Here is a 21,603-nt window from a genome sequence, read left to right as displayed (position 1 = left end):
AGCATACATTAGTATCATGGAGAAAGTGTGAGTGATTCTCAGGATCCCTTGGAAAAATAACCCAGGCTGGCAGTGAAGAGAGAAAATCTCCATATAGGAAGGGGCAAACTTAGGCTCAACACTGATCCCCAATCATTATTCCTAAAATTTACTTGCCTTTTGAGAATTTTAGCAATCTCCACTGATCCCATCATTCTTGCTCCCAAAATTATTCTTTACTTTACCCTCTCATTTCGAGCATGGATATAAATTCTTTCTGTAATTCCCCCACAGCATAGATGAGTCTCTAAGGGAACAATTATAAGATTTTACAGATGTGTCAGAGATAAGAAGGAAAAATTATAACACAGAGAATTACTAAAAGCTGGCAACTAGATATGATGGCACTTGTGATCCACAAAATGTAGTCCACCCTCATGAAGCTGGCTGGGTCCCTCTAGTGCTACTGCTTTTCTGTCTGGCCCTAGTTGGACAGTACATGGCAGTATCCATCTTTTCCTGCCAGGAAAATCCTCTATTATGGCAAATCCCCTCAGAGTCCAAGCCCCAGAGAGCAGAATGGTGCATAGTGGCAGGCAACCCTTTGTCCTCTGCTCCAAATTCCATCTCTCAAATAGTGAGAACACAAGCAGATACCAATTTATGGATGGAGTTTACTCCAGAAATCTGTTTGCTAGTCAGTTTTTTGGAATCTGCCATTCATTTCCAAAAATATCAACAGTGACTGAGATCAGAGGCAAGTCCATGAAAATTCTATTTATACCCTAGTCCATCTAAGGATGTTGGAAACATAGCTTCTCAATTTAGCAGAACTCAGGAAACAAGTATAGATGCTCTTGGGTACTTTTTTAAAACCAATCTATGCTCTGTACCAATATAAGCCCCCAAACCCTCACAGGTCCCCAAGCTTCTGCATCAGAGGGTAAAGCAAAGTTGTCTCAACCAGGAGCTGTGGCTACAAACAGCAAAGACTTGAAAATTCTTGAGCTGGAAGAGCAGAGAAGTCATTCTTATATTGAATCTAGCAAACTGCCTTTTTCCCAAGTATCTTTAGCAATTGCTGCATTGGAATGAAATACAGTACAATTTGTGGCATCACAGGGCACGAGAAAATGAAAGATGGATCAGGCTGTGCAGGAAAGCAAAACCTACTTTTTAATCAGGAGGGTATGATCAGCTAATCCTCTGTCTAGTAAGCTCAGTAAGTATCCTTGGACAAGATCTTGTTTCAATGGAGAGTCCTGTGAGCAACTCATCTTGATTATGCAGATGTAAGGCAAGTGGACACCCACTGCCCTGGAAAATGGGAATATAACATCATTTTCTGTGGCATGACTGATGCTCCCCAATTTTCCAAATGCCCCTTGTGCTCTTTGACATACATTGAATACAACTGCAAAGGAAGCCAAGAAACCTCCTAGGGGAAAAGTAAATTTTGATACTAATTTCTTTTCTGCTGAGTTTCAATAGCATTAAAAACTCAATGATAAACTTGGTTGGTTAAAACTGAGATCGATCAGCCAAAAAGGATACGTGCCTCTGTGGAGGGGAATGCAACATGAGAAAAGGGGGTTTGTGGGCTGTGGATTGGTGACTATAGTTCAAACTAGAACTAAGAGAATGTTGGGCTCCAGGAGGGTCCATTCCTGGTTTAAATGTAACCTGGGATTGAGGTCTTAAAACCTGCCAAATTCTGGAAGCAGAAGCAGATCATATGGGTGTAAACCATATTGGAGAAACAGGGTTTCTCAACCTCAGCACCCTTGACATACGTGGACAGATAATTTTTTTATGTTGGAATGGCAGTGCAGGGACAGTTCTATGCATTGTAGGATGTTTAGCAGTATTCCTGGCTTCTACCCACGAGATGTCAGTAGCACTCCTTTCCCCCTACTAAGTTGTGACAACCAAAAATATCCCCAAACTTTGCCAAATGCCCAACAGGGTCAACACTGGTTGAAAAGCACTAGTATAACCTGAAAGAGGGTAAACCTGGAATCTCAAATGTAAGGCAGCTGGTATGAGTATATGGACTAGCAGGCGTATACGTGTAGCTGACAGCAAAATTGCTTAGACTTCCTGGGAAACATTTCCAGCAGTAATTGACTAGCTACTTCTCTCTCCATTGGCATTTGTATGAAGGGTTACCCTTTGAATCAAGTGAGCCCCTCAAGATTTATGAGCAGTTCTAGATAGCAATGAAGCTTCAAGACGGAGACATTACATGTCCTGATAAAAAAGGAAAGAACATTTTCAAGCAACCACACAGAAGATGAAAGAGTTGTGAAGATATTTGTACACTAAGCTGGTGAAGCAGGTCCTGCCAGTGAGATGCATTTAAGGGAAGTAGCTGGAGAGAAGAGAATATAAAAATTGTAAAAAAAATCCTTTTCAACAAAAATAATAAAAATTCACTACTTATACTGGAACAGCAGTTTTCTCTGATATGTAAGAGCATCTCTAGTTAATTCAAATTATGACATGACTCTCTAAATAAAATGAGTCTTACAGCATTTTATTCTCCATAGCTCCAACAGCTCTCTTAGAAAGTGAGAATGTCGTGAAATGCAGCAAATAAGAAGAAAGTGTGCAATTCAAAACAGTTTGAAAATTATAGCACTAGAGGAAGCAAATTAAATGCTTTAGTATCCATAAAATAAAAATGGGCTACACAGTCAATGTATCTGAGTCAATAAGTGTTTCTCTCTATTTACTAAAAACACAAGAGGTTCCAATTTGCTAGAGTTCAAGTTATGTTTGAGGGAGAGAGGTATATAATTTAGTAAACTGGAAAAGGTAAATCCAAAATCGAAAGGCATAGTTTTACAAAATTTATGATTCAAAAGTCATTATTCAGCATCCAACCTAAACCTTATTTTAGTGAGATTTTCCCTTGTGATAAATTTTTCTTTCAGAGAGAATGAATCAACTACAATCAAAAGTAGTATAAAATTCAAAGAACCAGTAAGAATGACCATTCATCCAAAGCTATGATTGTGTTTCACATGTACAGGTGTGAAAGGCATATTTTAGCCATTTTTGACCTAAATAATGCACCATTGCAGCTTTACCCCAAAGAGAATACAGCATAGTAGTCTCATATTGGGCTCTATAATTTTTAATGTTGTACAGTATCCTAGTCTCCCAAAGAGGCTTCAAATGCATCATGCTTTAGTGGCATTATCCTCGAAGGCATTGAATGCATTTGCTTATTTTTTTAGGTATACGTGTGTCACATACTGAATGTTTGTGTTCCCTGCAAAATTCATATGTCGAAGACCTACCCCGAAATGTGATGGTATTTGAAGTTGGGGTCTTGGGAAGGTGATTAAGTTCAGACGAGCTCATGAGGGTGGGGCTTCCATGATAGGATTGGTGTCCTTATAAGAAGAGAGAGCAGGGCTCACTTGATCTCTAGCCTGTGAGGACATAGATAGAAGGTGACCATCTAAAAGCCAGGAAGGGAACCCTCACCAGAACCTGACCATGTTGCTCTCTGTTCTCAAACTTCCATCATCTAGGACTGCAGGAAATAAATGTCTGTTGTTTAAGCTACTCAGTCTATGGTATTTTGTTATGGCAGTCCAAGCCAACTAAGACAACATGTCCTTTAATCCATTTTCTGCTGCTATAAAATAATACCACAGACTGTGTAATTTATAAAGAAAACAGATTTATTTGGCTCACAGTGCTGGAGGCTGGGAAGTCCAAGATTGAGGAGTGGCATCTGGTGAGGGTCTTCTTGCTGCATCATAACATACTGAAAGGATCACATGGTGAGCAAACTGTGAGAGAGAGAGGATGGGGGCAGAACTCATCCTTTTTACCAGAAAACTACTCCTGTGATCATTAACTCACTCCTTCAATGATAGCATTAATGAATTCATAAGGGTGGTGCCTCCATGACCTAATCACCTTTCAAAGGTCCCACCTCTCAACACTGTTACGATAGCAATTAAACTTCAACATGAGTTGTGGAAAAAAACATTTAAACTATAGCAACATGTAAAAAGTATGTACCTCAGAATTCCATGTAAAAAAATCATGAATGTATTTCATTCATTCATTCATTCATTCGTTCATATGTTTCATTTATTTAAAGATGTAACTCCTATAGTTGTCATTGTTGCATAACAAATGACCTGAAAATATAGTGGTTTAAAATAATTATTTTAGAATGCACACGGATTCCAGGAATTTGAACAGAGCACACCTAGTTCACCAATCTCTGCTTCACAATGTCTGGAGTCTTCGCTGAGAGAACTTGAACCTGAGGAGGCAACTAAACAACTTGGGGCTGGAATCATCCGAATGTTTGTTCACTCTCATGTTTAGAGCCCTGGCTAGGACGATTCAGGCTAGGACTGCCAACAGAGTGTGTATGTGTGGCCTTCCCATGTGGTCTGGCTCCCTCATAGCATGGTGGTCTCAAAGTAGTCAGACTTCTCACATGGTGGGTCAGGGTTCTAAGTATAAAAGTTTGGGCAAATAACATAGAAACCACATCATCTTTTATGGCTTAGCCTCATGATTCAGCCAGAAAGCCAGCATCACTTCTGCTATACTCTCTTGGTCAACACAGTTACTAATCCACTCAGTTACAAATAGAGAAAAGATAGACCCCACTTCTTGATTAAAGGGATGTCAAAGAATGTGGGGTTTTGTTTATAAAGCCACCATAGAGGTATACCAAGATAGAGCACAGGATGTTTATTATTAGGAATAATAAAAGGAAAATGACTGAAAGTCTATCAGAGTTTTAAAATAATAAAGAATATTTTGAAACACCATATGTTAATCAATTTAAAAAGAAAAAGGACAATTTCCTAAAAACATATAATATACTAAAACTGAAATAAGAAGAAATGTAAAACCTGAATACATTTGTAGGGACTAAAGAAATTGAGTCTGTGGTCAGAATGCGAGTTACAACCACCCACACACATACACCAATTCTCAAAAAAAGATATACAAATGGCCAATACATACAATGGAGCATGATGGTCTACATCACTACTCATCAGGGAAATGCAAATTAAAACTACAGTGAGATACCACTTCATACCTTCTATAATGGCCATAATTTAAAAAACTAAAAATGGCCAGGTGCAGTGGCTCAGACATGTAATGTCAGTACTTTGGGAGGCCAAGGTGAGTGTGTCACCTGAGGTCAGGAGTTCAAGACCAGCCTGGCCAAGATGGCAAAACTCCGTCTCTACTAAGAATACAAAAAAAAAAATTAACCAGGCATGGTGGCAGGTGCCTGTAATCCCAGCTACTCAGAAGCCTGAGGCAGGGGAATAGCTTGAATCTGGGAGGCAGAGGTTGCAGTGAGCCAAGATCGTGCCACTGCCCTCCAGCCTGGACAACAGAGAGAGGCTCAGTCTCAAAGAAAATAATAAAAAAAATTAAAAACAACAAGTGTTGGCAAGGATGTGCAGAAATTGGAACTCTTGTACAGGGCTACTGGGAATGTAAAAAGGTACAGCCACTGTGGAAAATAATTCAGCAGTTCCTCAAAAGTTAAACAGAATTACCATACAATCCAGCAATTCCACTTCTAGGTATTTACCCAAAAGAATTGAAAACAGATACTCAAACAAATACTTTGAAGCAAACGTTCACTGCAGTATTATTCAAAATAGCTAAAAGGTGGAAACAACCCAAATGTCCATCAGCAGATGAATGGATAAACAAAATGTGGTCTATATATACAATGGAATATTGTTCAGCCTTAAAAAGGAATGACATACTGATATATGCTACAACATAGATGACCCTTGGAAACATTATACTAAGTAAACTAAACAAGATGCAAAAGGACAATATTGTAATAATCCACTTATGTGAAATATCTAGAATAGGCAAATGTATAGAGACAGAAAGTAATTTAAAGGTTACCAAGGGGTAATGAGGGAAGGGAGAATGGGGAGTTATTATTTAATGGGTGTAGAGTTTCTGTTTGGAGTGATGAAAAGTTTTGGAAGCATAGTGGTGACAGTTGCACAACATTGCAACTGTGCTAAAAAACAAATTATACACTTTAAAATGGGTAAACTGGCAAATTTTTTGTTATATACATTTTACCATAATTTTAAAAAAGTTATTAGACCCAGACAATTGTATAGAGTTCACAGAAATGATAAAGCTAATTTTACTTGAACTGTTACAGAGATGAGCGAGAGAGAAATATTAGTCTGCTTTTTTTTTTTAGTTTAGACTATCCTTTATCCTAAAATGAGACAAGAACAATACAAGGCTGATCTCAGCTAAGAACATAAATGCAAAAATTTCTAGAAAGTGGTAACTAAATCCAACATTAATTTTTGAAGTACCTTGACAAAATTGAGTATATCCCAGGAATGCAAGCAGAATTTGACATTGAAAAACCTGAGAATGCAATTCTCTACACTAACAGATGAAAGAATAAAAATAATATTTAATTATCTTGAAAGATGTAGAAAAAAGCTTGTGATAATGTGATTCAACATTTATTCTTGATTAAAAACTCCTTAGCCAACTAGGAACACTTAACCAAAAGAATGAGATTTTTGCGTTATGATTTAAAATAAATTTGCTAGATTCATTTATTTTGCTACATAACAACTTTTGCAAGTAATGGTGTTTTGGAATGATACTTTTTAATATTTTTGGAACTTAACAAGAAGTTGTATAACTCTTATGAATTAGTTCAGTACTAAAGATCAAAGAGGACATGCCCAGCTAGCTCAGCTGGCAGAGCATGAAACTTTTAAAAGATCAGGGAGGTAATAATCAGACGGTTAATTAGCAAAAGAGTGGTGAACAAGTCCTCCCTCTCATAGCTCACCATTTCAAGTAGATAATCTCTTACAGTAAACATTGGTATTTTTCTTCACTTAATAAACCTTGCAACATTTACTATGTACCAGGACTGTCCTAAGCACTTTACAATTATTAACTTAACAAATTTCCTAACAACCCTCTGGAATAGTTACTATTATTGAACCTCAGTTTCCTACAGAGAAGGAAATTGAAACCTAGAAAGGTTAAGGAAGTTGACCAAGATCCCTCAGTTGTAAGATAGAGCATTCAACTTCTTTCTCTCTCCTCTCCTTCTGGTACTATACTGGATATGGTGGATCTCATCAATTTCTTCCTGTATCTTTTACCTACTCCTTCCTGTTTTCCATCTCTCTGTGCCACATTTCAATTTTTTTTATTTTTATTTTTATTTTTTTTTGAGACGGAGTCTCGCTATGTCGCCCAGGCTGGAGTGCAGTGGCCGGATCTCAGCTCACTGCAAGCTCCGCCTCCCGGGTTTACGCCATTCTCCTGCCTCAGCCTCCCGAGTAGCTGGGACTACAGGCGCCCGCCACCTCGCCCGGCTAGTTTTTTTGTATTTTTTAGTAGAGACGGGGTTTCACCATGTTAGCCAGGATGGTCTCGATCTCCTGACCTCGTGATCCGCCCGTCTCGGCCTCCCAAAGTGCTGGGATTACAGGCTTGAGCCACCGCGCCCGGCCTCAATTTTTTAAACCTATCTTTTGCATCTCTTCAGCTCTCTCTACAGTTTAGCACATTCTTTGACTTTTATCTAAATTCATGATTGTATTATTTATTTCTAAAAGTTCTATCTGGTTCCTTTTTGAGTTTGTCTGATCTTTTTGATAGTGTCTCACTCTTCTTTCATATTTTCAAACCCTCCTTTTATCTTCTTGAATAGCTGGTCATTGTTATTTTTCCATTCTCCATCTGATTATTGTATTGCAAGAAACTCTTGAGTATCTAATAGTGTCCTCTGGTTTGTCTGTGGACTCTTGAGTGTTTCTCTTGTGTTTTCTAATTTTGGGTTGTGAGCTCATCTTCCTCTACACTTATTTGTGGACATCCTGAATTGTCCACTTGAAGGTGTGTTCCTCCAGAAAAGTTTTGTAATAACTTCTGCCTGGCACTCCACAGGGATACAGTAACCAAAGGCCACTTTTCAAAAGTTGTCACTTAGAGGCCTCCTAAAAGATATAAGGGGCATAAATAAAGCAAACTGCATGGTGCAAACCAATGGTTGTAAATTCTTCATATTTTTCTCACCACATGCAGAATACAAGCCAATACAGACAAGTTTTCTTATTGTCTTCTTGTACCAGCATTAGACAGTAGATCATCCCCTTCAATTGGAAAATATATTCTTTCATACAGTTGTTCTTGTATTACTCCTTTGGTAAATTACACTTTTCCATTTTCATTGTTCTCTCTTTTTATAACTATAAGCATTCAATTTCATAGCCTGAGATCCTTTAATGTTTTTTGTAATGCCTTTCCGTAAGGGCAATATGCTAGCTTTTTTATTGGAGGATCCAGAAACGTTGGTATGTAGGGTCTGTGCTTTATAATCCTTCAGGTTTTCCAGAAAATAATTTTCTACTTTCTCCAGTTCTGTACAGGTAGAGGTAGGATGGGGGAGCCAGTGGTATGTTCTTGGTTGTCTAAGTTCTTGAGAAAAGTTCAGAAAAGTGTCTGCAACATCTCCATTTCATACCAGTTTTCAGTCCCGAGACACACTCACTTTCTGCAGTAACTGGGAACTTGAGACCAGAGAGTCTCTGGTTTAACTTCCCTAGGGGAAAAAAGAAAATCTCCTATGGGCAGCAGAAGAGGAGGCAGATGTGGAGGACAGAAATTATGCCCGAGGAATGGGCATTTTTCAGGCTGCCAAGAAAAAGGATCCTGAGGATCAATCCCTTAATATACAGACTTTCAAATCTTCCTGCATTTTCAGCCCCATAGCTCTCCCCACCTTCCTTAGTCTACGGTTGTGTTAGTTTCCTGGGGCTGTTGTAACAAAGTACCACACACTGAGTGGCTTAAACAGCAGAAATTTTCTCACAATTCAGGAGACTAGAAATTTGAAATCAGGGTGTTGCAGGGTTGATTCTTTGTGAAGCTTCAAGAGACAGTCTGTTCCAGGCCTCTCTCCTGGCTGCTGATAGCCTTGAGTGTTCCCTGGCTTGGAGATGGTGCTCTCCCCATGTCTTCGCGTTGCCTTTCTTCTATTGTGTCTATCTCTGAATCCAAATTTCCCCTTTTGTAAGGACACAATCATCTTGGATTAGATCTCACTCTAATGACTTCATTTTAATGTGATTACCTCTGTAAATACCCTGTCTCCAAATAAGGTCCCATTCTGAAATACTGAGGTTAGGACCTCAGCATCTTTGGGGGTGAGAGAGAACACAATTCAGCTATGACACTGCTGCCCCAAATCCTGAGCTGTTGAAGTTCTGCAGAGTAAATCAGCTCATTTCCTTGTATTCATGCGCACCTGCACACTCCATCATACACGCACACAGACACACAAACATACATACACATACAGAGACACAAACACAAATACACTGACACATACGCATGCATACAGCTGTGTCAAAAAATGTATTCTGGATTTATTTTAATTCGGTATGGTAAGATACACAGACACAAACACGACTGGCACAAAAGAAGAAGTTTATACTTAACAGATCCCTAGAAACAAGAAGCATGGTGTCTTGGTTAGTTTTCTGCTGTTGTAACAGAATACACAGACTGGGCAATTTATAATGAACAGAAATTTATTTTTCACAGTTCTGATGGCTGGGAAGTCCAAAATCAAGAGGCTGGCATCCTGCAAGGGTCTTCTTGCTGCACCATCCTATGGTGCAAGGCAAGAGAACATGAGAGCAAGAAAGAGAAAGAGAGAAAAAGAGGTCAAATTCATTTCTTTTATAAGGAATCCACTCTTGCAATAATGGCATTAATACATTCATGAGGGCAGAGCCCTACAGCCTAATCGCCTCTTGTTAGGTCCCGCCTCCCAACAACATTGTGTTAGGGATTAAGTTTCCAATACATGCTTTTGGGGAGACACATACGAATCATAGAACATGGAATGCCACACAGGACCACATAGGGAAGAACCAGTGTTGGTCAGAAGGCAGAAGGGAGACAGCAGAGTACAGAGCAGAGCCTTTACTAGGGTTTTCCCAGGAAGGAATAGGTGACACAGGGTAGGGTGCTGAGTAATTTAGGACTAGATAGCTTGAATAATCGTGGTGTTCTCTGGGCTATAGTGGTCTGGTATCTGGACCTGGGGTGACTTGGGACAGGAGGAATATTGGCTTAGTGTGTGAGAGTTTGATAATGGAGATGGTTGGTTGTGTGGGCTCTGGATTGGTTGGCTTGTATATCAAAGGAGACTTTGCATATTTCAGGGGAATCATTTGCTATCTCTAGAAATTAGCTAACCTAGGAGAATCAGTTTCTCCAGGATCAAGGCTCCAAATGCCAGAGCATCAAGAATACAGAAAATGAGGAAACACAGTCAATACACATACACACAAACGTACACACAAAATACACACAGATACAGATACACACAAACACATGTGCACCTACACACTAGTCTATTTGGAGTGTGGTTTCCTTGGCTGCATTCATTCTATTACTCTTCCAGCTACTTTGCCTCTTTCCTCTCTTTTTTTTTCTTTCTTTTCAACTTTTTTGAGCCATAACATTTATATCCATTTTCAGAAATTGGCAGTGGGATTCAGAGAATAGGCAAAGATTAAACTTGTGCATTCAACCTTCCACTTTTAACTGGAAAACACTTGAGCGCAACATTTGCTGGTACCCTGCAGCACCTCCACAGAGCTTTTGCTGCTGCCACGTTGACAGCTTCACCATGTAATGATGACCTTTTAAGATTCTAAATCGCCCCCCCTCTGAGCCTGTTCTTCATTGGAAATGCAAAACAACCAGATGACATGAGGGAGGGGCGCTCTTAAGGCTTGATCTAATTTCCGGTGCTGTCCATGTTGATTTCTCTCAGTCCTTCTCCTGCAGGCTGTGCGTCTCTGCTTACCCAGCATGCTTGTACTCCACTACTGGAAGTAACCTGTCACTTTAAAAGAAAAAAAAGCCACCGAGTGACCTTCCTTAGGAACGGGTTGCTAAGCTGATGTTTTTGCTCCAAGACATGGCTGCAGCTTCCTAGGGAGGAGCCCAGGGGCATCTCCAACACTCAGCCTTTCCCTCCGGACCCTTTTAAAAGATTCTACAGCACCATCTCTCTCCACTTCCATCCTAGAAAGCAGAATCTGCAAAGTGCCTTTTGTAAAGTTTCTTAAGGTAAATCAGTCCCTAACCGGACTCTGGGCTGCAACAATGATTTCCTGTTTTCAGTTACCCGCCTTGAAATTCAGCCTCTCCGGGATACCATGAGACTGGATTTAATGAATTGTAAATTTAGGGGCTCTCATCATTATTTATGTTTTTACTTTCTGAAATGGGAACATAGACCATTACTTGGCAGCTTTGATCTGAGCTGCTATCTGGTATCTGGTTTGCAGGAAATGTTAAGTCCAGTTCATCACAAGCCCTAAGTGAAAATGCTCTCTGACTAAAGCTCTGTGAAACATTAGCTGCATGTTGCACTTACGGGACTTTTAGTTCAAACTGGCTTAAGGGAAGAAGCACTAGTTACTGCGAAATACACTTTTCTTGGTATTAGACAGAGAAAGGGCTACTAACCACAGTGCTGAGAGTTGCTGTGCTTTCCAAAGACTTCAAGAAAATCTACTGGCTACAACTTAAGCTGACTGTTTGTTTCCCCTCATTGCAAAGAGGTGCTATGAAAAGCTAATAAAGTCGAATAAGATATATGTTTGCTATTGCATTTTCATATAACCTTTTCTGCAAATAAATTCAGTGCCAGCATGAAATCTCTCTCTCTCTCTCTCTCTCTCTCTCTATATATATATATATATATATATATATATATATCTCCTAGAGCTCACTTATAGAGTCGTTCATTCAAACATTTATGGAGCATCAACAATGCACCAGGCAATGAACTTAAGTTTAGAGGGTGCAAACATAAATTAGACCAGGTCAGAAGCTCAGAGTTTGCTGGGAAAATAGACCTATAAACACATGATAAGAATACAATGAGCTAAGTGCCATAAGAGATTTATAAAACACTGAAAGCACAGCGGGATGACATCCAGGGAGGGGATTCCAGCATTTACCACATCGTGTAAATGTACTGGCCATATATTACATAACACAGCTCAAATATGGTCCCCATATGTACTCTTCAAAGCCAATGTATATTATATTGAGCTGATTCAATGATTCTATAAAGCTATTTGTCACTAACCTTATGCTAAGGGAAACTGCAGCTGGAATAACTTATAGAATAAGACAATGTATTCCAAAAGAATGTATGTGGCACCTCCCCAGGTGTCCAAGCTCCAGGATGGAACAGAAAAATGTTCTCAGGGCGTGAGGAAGAAAATACTCCTGGGTAGAAGTGCAGGAGGTTGCAGAAGCACCATACATGGAAACAGCAAAGCAACTGCCCTGGGCCTGGCTGAAGGCAAGGAGAGATGGAACATGAGTTATGGTAGCTGGGGGCTGAGGATTGGAGCCAAAGGTGGGTGGGCTTGAAAATCATCTAAGGTCTCTTTCATGACTCCTCTTCTATCCCCCAAGCTTCTATCCCCAAAGCCCATTACATTTTTCATTTTCTACTTCTATTTTTTATTTCATATAAAGCATTTTTTAACTTATAGAGAACTTTTTTTAGTTACTAAAATATTTCACAGGTTTTTGTTTGTTTGTTTGTTTTGGTTTTTTTTCCCTCCTCATTCCTTTTTTCCACTTTCCCTCCTCACAATCACTTTTTCTTATTAACAAAACCTACCAGTATTGAGAGCCCGGTCTGTGCTAGGCATTTTGCTACACACATTTCATCATTTAGCCCTTATAAATTAATCATCCTTCAAGCTAGGAAGTATGATTGCAATGTTGCAGAAAAAAAAAATCTGTCTCAGAGAAGGGAGGGCATTGTTCCAAGATCACACAGCTAATAAATAAAGCTGAAGTTGGAACTCAGGTCCACATATTCCTTGGCAAAGAAATACGTGGGTCACTCTTCCTATAAACCCATGTTTTTGCCATCCTGGAGTAGGGCATATATATTGCATGATTTTTTAAGCAACCAGTGTGGAGTTGAGATGCATTGTATCTCAACCTCCAGGTATGGCTCTGATCCATTGATGACCCTTAAGAATAGACCATTTATTCAGATGAAGGTGTCAGTACTTTCCTTGAAAAAAATGTTTGGTTTTCTGCACTGAGTAAAATAAATAATTGACTTAATATAGCCTAAGCCTTTTCTCACCAGTGCTTCACAGCTTTCAACTGTAAATATTTCCAGAATAGTGGGCTATTCTGGAAAGCACAGAATAATTATTGATGCCATTGCAAAAGCAAGAATAAATGGTGAGACGGAGGGGTAGAGTGGATTGAGGGAGGACTTGGGAATCAGAGTCTTGGGGTCAAGTTCTGGATGTGACATTTAATAATTATAACCTTGGGCAAATCATGCAAACTGTCAGAGCCTCAGTTTACTTATATGCAAATTGGGGCACATACTGCTAAGCTAGACATGTTATTGTGAGGACTAAAGAGAACATATGTCTAGAGTTAGCACAAAATAAGTGTGCAGTAAATCATAGCTATTTTGATGTTGCCAGTAGGAATATATTAACAAGTACCAATGCATAAGATGATGGCAAGCTGCATATTAAAACCAGGCAGTATTGATTTATCTTTTCTTAGCAACAGTGTTCATATAAAAAGTAAATTTTGTTGTCATTTGATTTCCTTAGAAACTCATTTAAAGGAAATGATCAGGAAAGAATGAGGAGAAAAGAAAAGCCCATTACATTTTTCATTTTCTACTTCTATTTTTTATTTCATATAAAGCATTTTTTAACTTATAGAGAACTTTTTTTAGTTACTAAAATATTTCACAGGTTTTTGTTTGTTTGTTTGTTTTGGTTTTTTTCAGTTTGCAATGACCGGAGTTGTTTATTAGAGAACTCTCGTGTACTTTTACATTTCATCCTTATTATCCGCCCCCTCATTCACTCTAGGTTACTTTCTTGCCTCTCTATTTTCTTAGCTGCTTTTACATTTTCCTTCCTTTATTTTTTGTACGCTGTGATGAAGTTTGTAGAGAAGACAATAGAATTTCAGATGTTTTATTTCCCTTTAACATGGTAATTCCCCTGTCGGGTCAGTGAAACCTTGAGCTCAGATGAGCTGCTTAAATGACCTGACCAAGTCCCAGTTAAGATTTGGGTTCCATGGATATTAGAAAGGGCTTATGATTTGTCAGCCATATGCCTGTTGTTTCTCCACATGGTTTCTCACTTAATCCTCACAGAAGACTAGAAAAAACAGTGGAGCTTTAAATAGTCCTAGAATGTGGCTATGGAACCACAGGCAATAAGTCAGTGACTTAGTCATTCATTTGACAAGTATATATTGAATGTCCATGATGTCCCATAATCCTAGTCTCTGGAGGTAAACAATAAACAAAATAATGTTTCTGCCCTCTTGTAGCTACATTTTAATGGATATAGGCTGACATTAACAAGTATGTATGTTGAGTGGTGATAAGTATTATGAAAAAATCATTGTAAGGTAGTTAAGGAATTCCAGGAGGGTGTTGGGAGGAGATCATTGTGTTGCGAATGGTCAGGGAAGAGCTCTCTGATAATAAAATTTCAGCAGAGACCAGAAGAAAGTGAAAGAGCAAGAGCCATGCAGATATCTTGGGGAAAAGGAGAACTAGGTAGCAGGAACCGCAGGTGCAAAGGTCCTGAGGCAAGAGGATTCAAGTGCAAATCACACAGGGCTTGTAGGCCTTGGAAAAACTTTTGGTTTTACTCTGTTGACAAAGGGAAATCACTGGAGGATTTTTAGTGAAGCAACGTCATGATGTCACTCAAATTTTTATCAATTTGCACTGGCTTCAGTACAGAGAATATGGTAGCCCAGCAATGTGGGAAGCTGAGAAATTAGGAGGTACTTGCAGTAGATTTCAAGAGAGAAGATGGTGTTTGACCATGGTGATAATAGTGGAAATGTTTAGAAGTGATTAGATCCTGAATATAATTTGAAGCCACAACTGGCAGGATTTCTGATGGATTGAGTGTGGTGTGTCATGTGAGACTGAGAAAGGAGTTAAGAATGACTGCAAGGTTTCTGGCCTGGGCAAAATGGATTTTTGTATATTACAACAGGAAAACTGCAGTACAAAGCAGGCTCAGGAATAAAAGCAAAGAACTTTATCTGAGGTATGTCAAGCCAAGTGAAGGTGTCCATCAAGCAGATACTTGAGTCTGGAATTCTGGGGAGATGTCTGGACCCAGGATGTAAATTTGGGAAGTATCAGCATGCAGATGGTGTTTAAAGCCAAGAGACATGATGAGACGGCCAGAGGAATGAAAACAGGCAGAGCTAAGCCCCAGAGCACTCCAACCTTTGGTGGTCTCAGAGATGGGGAGAAACCAGCAAAGGAGTTTGAGAAGGAGCAGTCAGTGGGTAAGAGGAAAACCAAGAAAGAACTTGTCCCAGGAGCCAACTGAAGAAAGTATCTCCAAAGAAAGGGATGGGTGACTTTCATCACTAAATGTTTCTGACCTTTCCATGCCTGGCTGATTTCACCCACAAGTAAGTGAGAAGATGCAAATGACAAACATGGCATGTTCTCACTTATGTGTGGGATCTAAAAATCAAAATAATTGAACTCACGGAGATAGAGAAGAGAAGGATAGTTCTCTTCTCTATCTACCAGAGGCTGGGAAATGTAGTCAGGGGTTGGGGGATGTTCTCTAATGGATACAAAAAAAAAAAAAAAAAAAAATAGAAAGAATGAATAAGACCTAGTATTTGATAACACAATGAAAGGACTATAGTCAATAATAATTTAATTGTACATTTAAAAATAAAAGAGTATAAATGGACTGTTTGTAACACAAAGGATAAATGCTTGAGGGGATAGATACCCAATTTTCCGTGATGTGATTAAGCTTCGCATGCCTGTACCCAAATATCTCATGTACCCCATAAATATATACACCTACTATGTACCCACAAAAATTAAAAATGTTGAAAATGTTTTAAATGTCACTGACCAAGTCAAGTAAGATGAGGACTGAGAATTGATCACCAGACATGGCAAGGCAGGGGTCACTGGAGATGAATCATTGGCAAGAGGAGTTGAAGAGCATGCTAGACCCCAAAAATAAAAACAAACTAGAAAGAGAGGGACTGTTTTGAGGGATTTTTCTGTAATTGTTGAAAACTTGAGCAACAGCTAGAAAGAGAAGTAAAGAGAGGGCTTTTTTTGGCCAGGAGCGGTGGCTCACGCCTGTAATCCCAGCACTTTGTGAGGGCAAGGCAGGCTGATCACGGGGTCAGGAGTTCGAGACCCACCTGACCAACATGGTAAAACTGACTCTATTAAAAATACAAAAACTAGCCGGGCATGGTGGCACGCACCTGTAATCCCAGCTACTCAGGAGACTGAGGCAAGAGAATCGCTTGAACCTGGGAGGCGGAGGTTGCAGTGAACCAAGATCATGCCACTGCACTCCAGCCTAGGCAACAGAGTGAGACTTTGTCTCAAAAAAAAAAAAAAAAAGAAAAAAAGAAAAAGAAAAAAAAAAACTGGTGGGAGGCTTTTTTAAAGGAAGGGAAAAATTACAGCATTTTTTCCACTAGTAAGAATGAGCCAATAGAGCAGGAAGAAAATCCAAGTGAAAGTGAAGAACTGTCAGGATCAAGGGCCTGGAGGGGAAGGAATGATGGGACCCCGTGCACTATTGAAGGAGGGGCCCCATGGGGACATGGGGGTTCATAGTAGCAAGTGGAAGCAGAGGAGGTGGCGGTGGCTCAATGTGGTAGGAGGGGAAGGGGATGCAGAAGCCCTCTCTGGTCTTGTCTTTTTACTTAGTGAAATAAGGGCCAAGGTCAAGGGCAGAGAGTGCGGAGGGGCAGTAGCGGAGAGGAGCTGTAAAACAGTCCTTCTGGAGCTGGATTCCAACCAGTGCCATCCAACAATATGGGTACAGTAAAGGCAGGCTCCTGGGGACAGGGAGACCTGGCATCCTTCCTTTCCTCTGGCACTTATCTCCACCAGTCCTGCGGTCTGCCAGGGTTCCTGTGAGTGGAAAGTCTACTCAGCTCAAACACTTCACTTACCATCACGGCCAGCCTCATATATATCCATAGTAAGAGAAGCAGTATTTCATTGATTTCAAAATGCCTGACTTCTTCATTATTCTTTGTCAGGTACCCATCCCAGCCAAAATGAATCCCAGGGAAGAAAAAGTAAAAATAATTACAGAGGTAAGTGGCCGCTTCGATGTCCTCTAGGGATGTGTTTGTGTGTGCACGCTTATGTGACACTTGCTTGTGAATGAGGAAGTTAGGCCAACCAGCATCTATTGCACATGTTAAAAGAAAAGCTTTACATTAATTAAATTCAGCAGAGTCTAATTGTACAAAGAACAATTTGTGAATTGGGCAGCCCTCAGAACCTGAAGAGACTCAGAGAGCTCTGCTCTGCTCTGTGGGCAGACAGCATCTATGGACTGAAGATGGAAGTAGAGTACAGACACAGCTGGATTAACTACACCTCAGCGTTGCCTTAATTAAACATGGTCTGATCAGTAGGCCACCTGTGATTGACTGAAGCTCAGCTGCTGTGATTGGCTGAGACTCAGCTATCTGCTACAGAAGTACACTCCTAAGTCAGGCTTTCAGTTAGTTTACTAAGATTGCAGTTTGTTATGTAAGAACTCAAAGTAGACGTATCCTCAAGCCACATTTAGTTTAACACACACCTACTAAATGCACCCTGAGGGTGCTCTATCAGATATGTGGTGGCGAAGGGGAGGTGGATGGTGAAGGAAATAGAGTCCTGCTGACATTCGGAGATCTTACTTCTACCTGAATGCTCTGAAGCTGTTTTATCACTGTTCTATGAACTCTGACACATAACAGCTCTAAGTTACTACCTATTATTGGGCCTAGCTCTGCCTGAAGACATTCAGAGTGAAGGTAACAATTGTAGACACCCGCTAATACAAGCCTCTGTCCGTGGAGTCCTGCAATTTCTGACTCATTGTACGTAAAAGCTCATTAAAGCACTGCCCACACCAGAGAAAGGAGGCTGTCTAATTTGGAGACTGCAGACCATCCAACAAAAGAGAGTATTCCTCTCAATCCTTACTTCTCTCTCATTTCAAGGGCTCACTGGCTTGAGACAACAAAGACAAAAATGGAGATGATATGTGCTGTCCAATGCAGTGCTCCAAAAAGCCTGAGGAAACTCATTATAAAACCATGCAGATTAACTTTCAGCAAGATAGTTGGGCACGGTGGTTCACGCCTGTAATCCCAGCACTTTGGGAGGCTGAGGCAAGTGGATCACCTGAGGTTGGGAGTTCGAGACCAGCCTGATCAACATGGAGAAACCCCATCTCTACTAAAAATACAAAATTAGCCAGGCGTGGTGGGGCATGCCTGTAATCCCAGCTACTCCAGAGGCTGAGGCAGGAGAATCACTTTGACCTGAGAGGCGGAGGTTGCGGTAAGCCGAGACCATGTTACTGCACTCCAGCCTGGGCGACAGAGTGAGACTCCATCTCAAAAATAAATAAATAAATAACTTTAAGCAAGATCAAGTACCGACAAACCCACATAAATTTATATTTGCTTATTCATTCATATAACCAAATATGTTTTGTGCCTGTAGTCCCTGGGAATACAGCAGTAAACAAACCTTGTGCCCTCATGGAATTTACATTCTATCTTATTTGAAGTCCTACTGGATAGTTAGAATAGAGGATGAAAACATCACAGAAAAGCAAAAGATTACATAGGTTTCTCACAAGTCCATTCTAAGTCAGTAAAAACTTAGAATTGAATTAAAAGCCATGCTTGCACACCACAATATAATTATCTTCTTGTAATCTAAGTTGGCAAATCCTCTGAACTAAGAACACTTCCTATTTGGCAGGTCCAAAGAAGGAGTCCAGAGTGAGGATGCAGCTCAGAGGACAAGTCAGAGATCAGGTCACACACACGAAGGAAAGGCCCAAACCAAGGCTATTCTCTCGTTTGACCTCACTTCCCTCCTCTGTTATTGCGGTTCATGTCTACCCTAACCCCACTGGCCAAGGGAAGTCAGGAGTAATTGCGGTCTGGCCCAGAAACCTGCATGATATTTCTTTGAAATCATATATCTTTAAAATTCATACTTTGTGTTCCAAATTTGTTTCAGTATAAAAACAAAACAAAAAATTCTAGTTTTAGGAAAAAAATTCTAGTAAGTTTGGTGTACTCCAGAGAGGTTCTGTGTTTATCTTGCAACTTCTTATTCACCCAGGGACAATTGTGCCCCAGTTTATAAAACTCTAGGACTAAAAAACTTTACAGCTTGTAGTAGACTTTAGAGCTTTGAGCTCTAACAATTTATGACTAAAACATTAGAAAGTGTAAGGTGGAAAGAGGAAATGAAGTTTGCGCTATGAAAGGATACTTTTCCTTTTCAAAAAAAAAATCTGCCAAAATTTCCTTTAATCTGAAGCATTTGTGATGATGTAACATTGTATCCTTATTATCCTTTTCCTGTGCCAGTAAGGCCGGGAAGCAGAAAAACTTAACCCGTGAAATCCCTAATATGATTCTGATGTCTGTCCTGGGCTGTGGTTCTCTGTCTGTCCTAGCAGATTCACTTGTTAGTCGCCTTTCTTAGACTGTGACTTTTAAGAGCAGACAGCATGTGGTTTTCAATTCTGTGTTGCAAGAGCCTGGAACATAGTAAATGCTCAGTAAATGTTGTATGCATGAATGAGGACCTGGAACCATGGAAGATCCAACATCATCTTATGTATGATGTTCCAATATGGATATGACTTTTCGAAAACATGTCTGTGTTGAGAAGAGTGGATGATAATAGCCGCACAGATTGTTAACTGTTCCCCCACTCCCACTGAGCATTACTGCATAGAAGCCCTGGGTCAAGATGGGGGTTTTAATTTTAATACCTGAAAGTCATACCTCTCTCCCTGTCTTAAGATTCTCTCCCTCTTGCATTTTAACAAAGGAGTTCATTGAAAATGATGAGGATGCAGACATGGGAGGACAGAAGAGGAACTCAAAGGTTCGAAGACAGCCAAGAAAGAAACAGGTAGGAAGTGACAAGAAACTGTGTCTGTGTGTTGTGTCACTCATCAACAACCTGCCTGCATCCTCAGACCATACAGTATCCACAAGGGCAGCCTTCCTTCTTTTGGTACCAACCTTTGGCCTGCTCTGGGGGACTGTGAGGCGAGGATGCAGATGGGATGGTCCAGGATGCAGATGGGATGGTCCAGGATGCAGATGGGATAGTCCAGGGTGCAGGAGCCTGATTCAGAGACTTACAGATGAGCCTCACAGTAAGGCGGGGGTCCACACTTGGGGCATTTTTACTCTAAGTTTTCTCCCATCTCCTGAGAGAGGAGTCTAGAAAAGACGAAAGGAGCCTGTTTTAGTGCTTCATTGAAGGCCATAGACTATGATGGGCAGTAGATGGCAGTAAAGGATTAGAAATCTTGGAAAACTCCCTCTTTTTCCAACGCCAAGCCCAAATTCCGTCTTTGAGGCAGAAGCCAACTCCTTTCTCCCGAGCCTGCTGGCAGATCCTCCCCCACCTCTCCACAGGAGTTCCCCTCCTAGGCTGGGAGCGTCCCGTGCAGGGTAAATCTTTTCCAGGTAAGCCCTTGGTAAGGAGTTGTCCTCTGAGAAGGGAGGCAGGGAAGCAGCTATTGTGGATGGGAGCTCTGCTTGGAACAATCGAGATGCCAGCAGGGGAGGGAGGGGAGGGAAGCGCCATTTTGAGCCAGTAGTCACGTGAAGGGGATGCAGAGAGGGGTGGCCAGGAGAGATGAGGAGGTCACAGGGAGACAGAAGAGACCTCCCTCCTAGCTACCCCCTTGCTCAGCATACTCATTGGGGTAATCTGGGCAGAGGAGTCACTTTCAGCCTTTCCTGAAGGCTGGGATGAAGCCGCCCAAGGGAGGGTACAGGCGGTCGGGGAGGTACTGCCTGGCCACGTGGGCTAGCTCTCTGGCCACTCCTGGGGACTGAAAAGACCCACAGCCAGACACAGCTCCGAAGCTTTAACCCCTTCCTGTGGGGTCAGTCTGCAGCTCTGCAGCCCAGGGCCAGGGGCCATGGAGGCACTGGATGAAAAGGGTTCCAGCCCTTAGCTCCAGAGTCACAGACAGGGTGAGCAGTGGGTGACCAGTGCCAAGGCTGCCATGGAGCTTAGACTGAAGAGGAGAAAGGGGCAAGGATGGAGAAGGGAATGTAACAGCTCTCAAACGCTGAGCACTTTATGGGCCAGGCTTGGAACTTCATAGGTTGGCAGCATTGCAAGAAATGTACTTGCACTCCAGAATCAGAATCACATGGGGACTTTTTTTTTTTTTTTTTTAAGTTCCACCCCGGGCCATCTATTTACATCAGAATCTCTGTGCTTTCTACAATGACTCATACATTGTAGCATCTCAACAAATGGGCTCTTTTTATTATATTTTCCTTTTACAGATAAGAAAGCAGTGTAGAAGGAAGTTAAATAACTTGCCCGAAGTCCCACAGTCAGTCTGAGTTCGGAGGCAAGCTTTAGTCTATCTGTCCTCAAAGCTGTTATTGCCAATTCTGCTTCCTTGTTTTCCTTCA

The 21,603-nt window shown here is 40.8% G+C and overlaps 1 protein-coding gene across 1 annotated transcript in view; it reads left to right on the top strand.

Annotated features, from left to right (window-relative positions):
* The first annotated feature begins 10,981 nt into the window (after positions 1-10,981).
* The window catches only part of CC2D2A (coiled-coil and C2 domain containing 2A), a 134,845-nt gene continuing 124,223 nt past the window's right edge, over positions 10,982-21,603 (top strand). Inside the window, exons 1-3 of the mRNA XM_010358116.2 lie at positions 10,982-11,142; positions 17,164-17,220; positions 19,985-20,068. Of these exons, the coding sequence (XP_010356418.1) occupies positions 17,182-17,220; positions 19,985-20,068 (123 nt within the window). The 5' untranslated portion in view covers positions 10,982-11,142; positions 17,164-17,181. The remainder of the gene's footprint in view (positions 11,143-17,163; positions 17,221-19,984; positions 20,069-21,603) is intronic.

Source organism: Rhinopithecus roxellana, chromosome 2 (assembly GCF_007565055.1).
Source record: "Rhinopithecus roxellana isolate Shanxi Qingling chromosome 2, ASM756505v1, whole genome shotgun sequence".
In the NCBI taxonomy this organism is placed as follows: Eukaryota; Metazoa; Chordata; class Mammalia; order Primates; family Cercopithecidae; genus Rhinopithecus; species Rhinopithecus roxellana.
This window is presented reverse-complemented; position numbering and strand designations above follow the sequence as displayed.